A 6,710-nucleotide genomic window follows, 5' to 3' on the forward strand; every position below is an offset into this window, starting at 1 on the left:
CCTTGATACAAAGCGATTGATCTACTGTTAACGGTTGCAACCTTTTCTTAACTCAAACCACGCCACTACGGTGACGCGTGCGCACATGTCGTACTGCCGAAATATACGTGTTTCCCAAAAGTTTGTTATTAAACACGTCTGTTATTTTTTCCCCTTCCGTACATCGCTAATTTCGTTGACCGGCGGGAATGTAGCGCAAGTACCGCTCAACCAGTCTGTGTTCCTGCCGCGGTGGGGGAATGCACCGTTGGCGTCCAACGCATTGCACGCTTCAGCTCAACTTCCTGCGCCCTAGTGAATGTGGCGAGGGCCAACCTCAGGTTCTGCGAGCGGGAGATGCCTACAGTGGGACGTCCACCATCCGTTATTTGCGCTGCGACTCTAAGAAAGACGAAGGCAGCACCTCACCAGCGGTGGGTTCGCCCACCCGTAACGAGCCGAACGTTGCAATCCCACGCAAAGAGGACGGGCTGCACTTCCACGCCATAACAAACATCCCGCATAGCCTCCCGAAGGCCTTGCCCCTCACGCTGCAATCCATGAAGGTGCAGATGGCATCGCAACGCAGCGGAGCCGTGTCTCTAAAAGTGTTGAAGGTTGTGGACGAAAGCAACAGCATCAGTGACGGTAATAAAAATAATAGTGGAACCGGCCCAACTGGGGCGAGTAGGAGCGATAAGCACGTAAAGAACTGCGAGGCACGGAAGCGTGAAAAGCAGTCCCTGAAGAAAAAGCAGCGTTGCAAAAACAGTGATGAGCACAACAGCATGGGAGGAGATGGAAGTTGTGAACAGCAGGCCGACGACCCAGGATCGAAATATGTCTATTTCGAAGGAGGAGCGGACATGCCGGCAGGTTCGACAGTCCTCTTGTCCATAGCATTCACCGGAAGGGTGCAGGCATGGGACCAAGGTGGCATTTACGCCGGGGAGCAGAAAGAGGGAGGGGCAGGTTCACGAGTTCTACTCACACATTTTGAGGTTGCCTTGGCTCGCTTGGCTTTTCCATGTCCTGATGATCCACAAGAGTACCGTATCGTATGGCAATTGCAATTACTGCAATTACCGGCGGAGTACAACATGGTGGTGAGCAACACAACTGAGATTACAAAGAAGGCTGTGGGAAGCAGAGGCATGCAGTACTCGTTCGCTCCCATTGGACCATTGCCCGCCTATGTGATTGCCTTCGCTGCCTTCGCAGGAACAGTTGAGGTGCTAGAAGACTTGCAGCTGCGCGGACTCCCGGCCGTCGAGTACATCGAGCAAACTACTAGTGGTAAGAGTCTTTCTGCCCACGACGGTAGGGGCAACCACGCGATGAGGACAGTAACGATGCGGGTTGTCACTCATGCGACGAGTGGGGTGACTCCACCTGTACTCGCGCAAGTGGCCCACACGGCACGTGATGCCATCCGGCTACTGGAAGACTTTTTCGACTCACCGATACCTCTCCAACAGCTGCCGTTCTGTTCCTCACATTCTTCAAACGACCACTGGGGTAGCGATTATTACTGTTGTGAGTGGCAGCAGTATGGAGGGGGTGAAACACTAACTATTGTCGTCGCACCAACAATGCCGTACATCTCGGGCATGGAGCATCATGGTTGTATCTTTCTTAATGAATCCATCTACAGTCTTACGCAGTCCGTCGGAGGCACAGGTGCCAGAGGAGCATCAAGGTCTAACGCACCGGGTTCCGAGACCGTCGTCGAGGTGGAACGTGTGGAGCTTATCGTGCACGAGCTTGTGCATCATTGGGTGGGGAATGCCCTCGGAATGCCCTTTGTACTCAAAGAGGGCGTCTGTCAGTTAATGGAGCAGTGTCTTGGCGATGTGATTATGGGAAGGCCCATGAGAAAAGTGAGGCCTGCTGCGACGGGTGCCAACACGACAGCGTCTAACATCAACACGGACTCGACAAAAACGCGGGCGGATGACGCTAATTTGGTAATTGTGGATGCGGAAAAGGGAAAGGAGTTCACATTCCACTCCTATCAAAAGGCGCTAAACACACTGAGGAATGTGGTGAGCGTTATGGGGTTTAACGTATTCAAGGAGCGGATGCAACGGATGTACGCGTCGGAAGTGCTCGAGGACGCAAGAAGTAAAACCTCGTCGCTTCCACCGTATGTATCAGCAACAAAATTCATGGCCTACATGAATCCGCAAGATGCTGCACTGTACTGTACGTGAAGATATATGCGAAACGACGGGGAGTGGATCTGTACCTTTCGTGATTAAACGTTACTAAGGAATGAGGAGTAAATTTGTTGTGCAACTGACGAGGAAGCGCGGTCAGCGGTGCTGGTACGTCCCGCAATGGACAAATGACCGCCAACACGACCGCCGGAGCACATGAACTGCTACTATGCTTCTTTGCTTCGGCAGCCATATCATCGTTGAGGGACTGGAGCCGCCAATGTTCTTGTCCCCTTGGGCGTTGGCGCTCCTTCACCCCTCATCTCCGCCACGTTGCCTCACCTCAGCCCCCGCCACCAGGCAAGAAGAAACGAAAATGAAGGGTTCGGTAAACACATCACCACCGCTTGTTCCTGTTCTTCGTTCACGATCGTCTGCATTTTTCTCCCCCCTTTTGGCGCACTCTTGTTCATTTGTAGTTTTGTGCACTTGCTTCCTTCTACCCTCTAAGGACAACACCAGAAGAACGGAATCCAACTGCACCAACTGCGAGACGAAACTGGGAGAGGAGGAAAACAGCAGACGGCCATGCGACGCAGTGTTGTGACATCTCTTCACACAGCTTCGTTTGCTTCACTCACCAGAGTTGGAGTTTTCAATGTCGCTGCTGTTGCGCATTTAGCGATCCGTTCACAAACAACAATGCACGGGGCACCGGGTAATACTTCCCCAGGGCCCCGACCTCCGGTACAGCAAGGAACAGTTCCAATGCAACATCACCAGCAGATGCACCCATCGGCAGTGGGTGCGGAGGCAGAAGATGACTTTGAGCCTCCATGCAAGCCGTCGGAGCCTCCAAAAATGCTGAAGGTGGACACAAGTGACCGGGGCATCACGACAGTAGCACTTAATCGCGCACCCGTGAACTCACTCAGTCTAGAGCTCTTTGAAGAACTCAACAGTTGGATGTTGTGGCTCGGCAGCGACGAAAGTTGCAGGGCGGTCATCCTAACATCCTCCATACCCACAGTCTTCTCAGCGGGTCTGGACATAAACGAGTTACACAATCCAGAGCCCGAGCGCCTCCGGCGCTTTTGGAAGAGCTTTCAGGAGGCGTGGCTCATTCTCAACAGCTTCCCGAAACCAATCATCGGAGCGGTTAGCGGCAATTCTCCAGCTGGTGGATGCGTTCTCGCTCTTGGTTGTGATTTTCGTGTGATGCTCCGGCACCCGACCGATAAACCCGATCGGCCATTCCGTATTGGGCTCAACGAGACGAAACTTGGTATAACCACACCACCCTGGGTTGTGCCCGCCTATGCGTACGTTCTCGGTTCGCGACGTGCTGAGAGGATGCTTCAACTTGGTGATACGCCCACCGCTGACGAAGCACTGCGAGTGGGCTTGGTTGATTTGGTTGTGGATGGGGAACAGCAGCTCCGTGAAGCAGTCTTGAAGGAGGCTGAGCGCTTCCTGTCAGTTCCACAACAATCCCGCTGGATGCTACGTGACATGCTCCGCCGCGAGTATTTGCAGGTCATTGGCTCCGAGGAAGACAGAGAATATGACACGCAGTTCTTCGTGGAGCTCATGATGAACCCGGACGTGCAGAAGAGTCTCGAAGCCTTCACAGCGCGTCTGAAGGGAGTGGCAGTGAAAAAGTAACTTAAATAAACTGTCCAGCAAGAGAACGAAGTTTGATTACTATTTTTTTATTTTATTTTCGGTGGCAACCCGTGAACGAAGTGCGCCTTGTGAAACCGGGGAAACGCAGCCCTTCCCCTCAGTGGTAAAAATGAGGATGGCGAACGGGTATTTAACGCATTTAATCACAAACGTATCGTATGCAAAAACACTCACAGGTGTGTGGAGAAGTTCATAAAGAAAGCTACATCAGAAAAGGGGGCGCAAAGTCGCGTGTGTGGTGCGGCTGCAAACCTTTTACCGCCCTTTCTTGCGTAAAAATTGTTGGCAAAAGGGTAAAGAGGGTCAAAGGTGTCGAAGACCAGTTGCACATGCTACAGACGTTGTAATAAACGTGTGTGGGTACAGCGCCCACACTCTCCCTTGCGTTACGTTTACCTCACGCGCATGGTTACTCACCTTTCATTTTCTCTGGCATCTACGCTCTCTCGTATACCATTAGTGATCGTAGGACAACGAAATTGATAGGAATGCTGGACACCAATGGGACTGCAGAACTCACCGTGCACTGTGCGAGTCCGCTACATCCCTCAAGTAACAGTCGTAACTCGAAGCAGTTAAGCCCCATAACACCGATCGCCAGCACCATCCACTCGGCAAGCGCCAACAGTCCACTCTCTCAATGCCAGCAGAACACCGCAGAGGTTGGCATCGGGGGACCGCACTTTGCGCTTCCATTGACTGCTGTCGGGGCTGACACCGCTGCCGGGGAGGCGGTTTCCATTGCAAACGGAACATTCAGTGGCAACGGGCTCTCGGCCTACGTATCGAAATTGTCGGAAATAGTTGGTGAACCGCCATTTACAGAGGAAGAGATACTTGAAGAATTGGAAAAACTGCGCACACGCTCACAGCTAACGTCAGCACCTTTCAACCGTCGATTATTACCCATACTTGCACGGTATCAGCTAAGAGAGAAGTGGGGGCCAGCAGCGGAGCCGTACGCCGAGCGTCTCGTCACAGATGATGGTTCAGTGGTTCCTTCATTCCTCCCAGAATTGCATCGTATTCGTGAAAGACGGCAGCAGCTGGATAAGGTGCAGAAGTGCCGCTCCTTCCACTGCTACAAAATACCACCACCACCGCTCCGACCCCAAGGAGAAACATCCACCACGCGACCACTACTGGAGGAGGAGTTAGTCGCGGCCAAACAGTTTACACGTTCTTGGCTGGGGCCTTCTCACAAAGCAACGCCTGATACCAATGATTACAAACACACTTTCAACAACGAGGGACAACAAACGCCAAGGGGGAAAAGAATCCCTGATGTGTTTTCCAGTCCGCAGACACCACAAACGCCGCCAACGGAAAAAGATCACACGGCAATGCAGTCCAGTCGCACGAAGACTATGCTGGTTAACAGTACCATAGACATCCCAAATAATCAGGGAAACGATGCCAATGAATCCCGTATACGAGGTATGAGTGCCAGCAGCCTGTTGGTTAACAGTACCATGGGCATCCCAAATAATCAGGGAAACGATGCCAATGAATCCCGTATACGAGGTATGAGTGCCAGCAGCCTGTTGGTTAACAGTACCATAGGCATCCCAAATAATCAGGGAAACGATGCCAATGAATCCCGTATACGAGGTATGAGTGCCAGCAGCCTGTTGGTTAACAGTACCATGGGCATCCCAAATAATCAGGGAAACGATGCCAATGAATCCCGTATACGAGGTATGAGTGCCAGCAGCCTGTTGGTTAACAGTACCATGGGCATCCCAAATAATCAGGGAAACGATGCCAATGAATCCCGTATACGAGGTATGAGTGCCAGCAGCCTGTTGGTTAACAGTACCATGGGCATCCCAAATAATCAGGGAAACGATGCCAATGAATCCCGTATACGAGGTATGAGTGCCAGCAGCCTGTTGGTTAACAGTACCATGGGCATCCCAAATAATCAGGGAAACGATGCCAATGAATCCCGTATACGAGGTATGAGTGCCAGCAGCCTGTTGGTTAACAGTACCATGGGCATCCCAAATAATCAGGGAAACGATGCCAATGAATCCCGTATACGAGGTATGAGTGCCAGCAGCCTGTTGGTTAACAGTACCATGGGCATCCCAAATAATCAGGGAAACGATGCCAATGAATCCCGTATACGAGGTATGAGTGCCAGCAGCCTGTTGGTTAACAGTACCATGGGCATCCCAAATAATCAGGGAAACGATGCCAATGAATCCCGTATACGAGGTATGAGTGCCAGCAGCCTGTTGGTTAACAGTACCATGGGCATCCCAAATAATCAGGGAAACGATGCCAATGAATCCCGTATACGAGGTATGAGTGCCAGCAGCCTGTTGGTTAACAGTACCATGGGCATCCCAAATAATCAGGGAAACGATGCCAATGAATCCCGTATACGAGGTATGAGTGCCAGCAGCCTGTTGGTTAACAGTACCATGGGCATCCCAAATAATCAGGGAAACGATGCCAATGAATCCCGTATACGAGGTATGAGTGCCAGCAGCCTGTTGGTTAACAGTACCATGGGCATCCCAAATAATCAGGGAAACGATGCCAATGAATCCCGTATACGAGGTATGAGTGCCAGCAGCCTGTTGGTTAACAGTACCATGGACATCCCAAATAATCAGGGAAACGATGCCAATGAATCCCGTATACGAGGTATGAGTGCCAGCAGCCTGTTGGTTAACAGTACCATGGGCATCCCAAATAATCAGGGAAACGATGCCAATGAATCCCGTATACGAGGTATGAGTGCCAGCAGCCTGTTGGTTAACAGTACCATGGGCATCCCAAATAATCAGGGAAACGATGTCAATGAATCCCGTATACGAGGTATGAGTGCCAGCAGCCTGTTGGTTAACAGTACCATGGGCATCCCAAATAATCATG

At 51.5% G+C, this 6,710-nt stretch overlaps 3 protein-coding genes across 3 annotated transcripts; all 3 read left to right on the forward strand.

Moving 5' to 3' along the window:
- Positions 1–239: 239 nt before the first annotated feature.
- On the forward strand, positions 240–2,192 carry TbgDal_VIII7760 (aminopeptidase, putative; the record flags this gene model as incomplete). The annotated part of the gene is made up of 1 exon (XM_011777807.1): positions 240–2,192. One exon carries the CDS (start codon positions 240–242, stop codon positions 2,190–2,192), a length of 1,953 nt encoding a protein of 650 aa, XP_011776109.1.
- A 534-nt stretch (positions 2,193–2,726) lies between these two features.
- TbgDal_VIII7770 (3,2-trans-enoyl-CoA isomerase, mitochondrial precursor, putative) lies at positions 2,727–3,803 on the forward strand (the record flags this gene model as incomplete). Its single annotated transcript, XM_011777808.1, has 1 exon — positions 2,727–3,803. One exon carries the CDS (start codon positions 2,727–2,729, stop codon positions 3,801–3,803), a length of 1,077 nt encoding a protein of 358 aa, XP_011776110.1.
- Positions 3,804–4,312: 509 nt separating this feature from the next.
- TbgDal_VIII7780 (T. brucei spp.-specific protein, (fragment)) lies at positions 4,313–6,710 on the forward strand (the record flags this gene model as incomplete). Its single annotated transcript, XM_011777809.1, has 1 exon — positions 4,313–6,710. A coding segment is annotated over one exon (2,398 nt), but the record flags the coding sequence as incomplete, so codon positions are not given.

Source organism: Trypanosoma brucei, chromosome 8 (assembly GCF_000210295.1).
Source record: "Trypanosoma brucei gambiense DAL972 chromosome 8, complete sequence".
Lineage (NCBI taxonomy): Eukaryota > Euglenozoa > Kinetoplastea > Trypanosomatida > Trypanosomatidae > Trypanosoma > Trypanosoma brucei.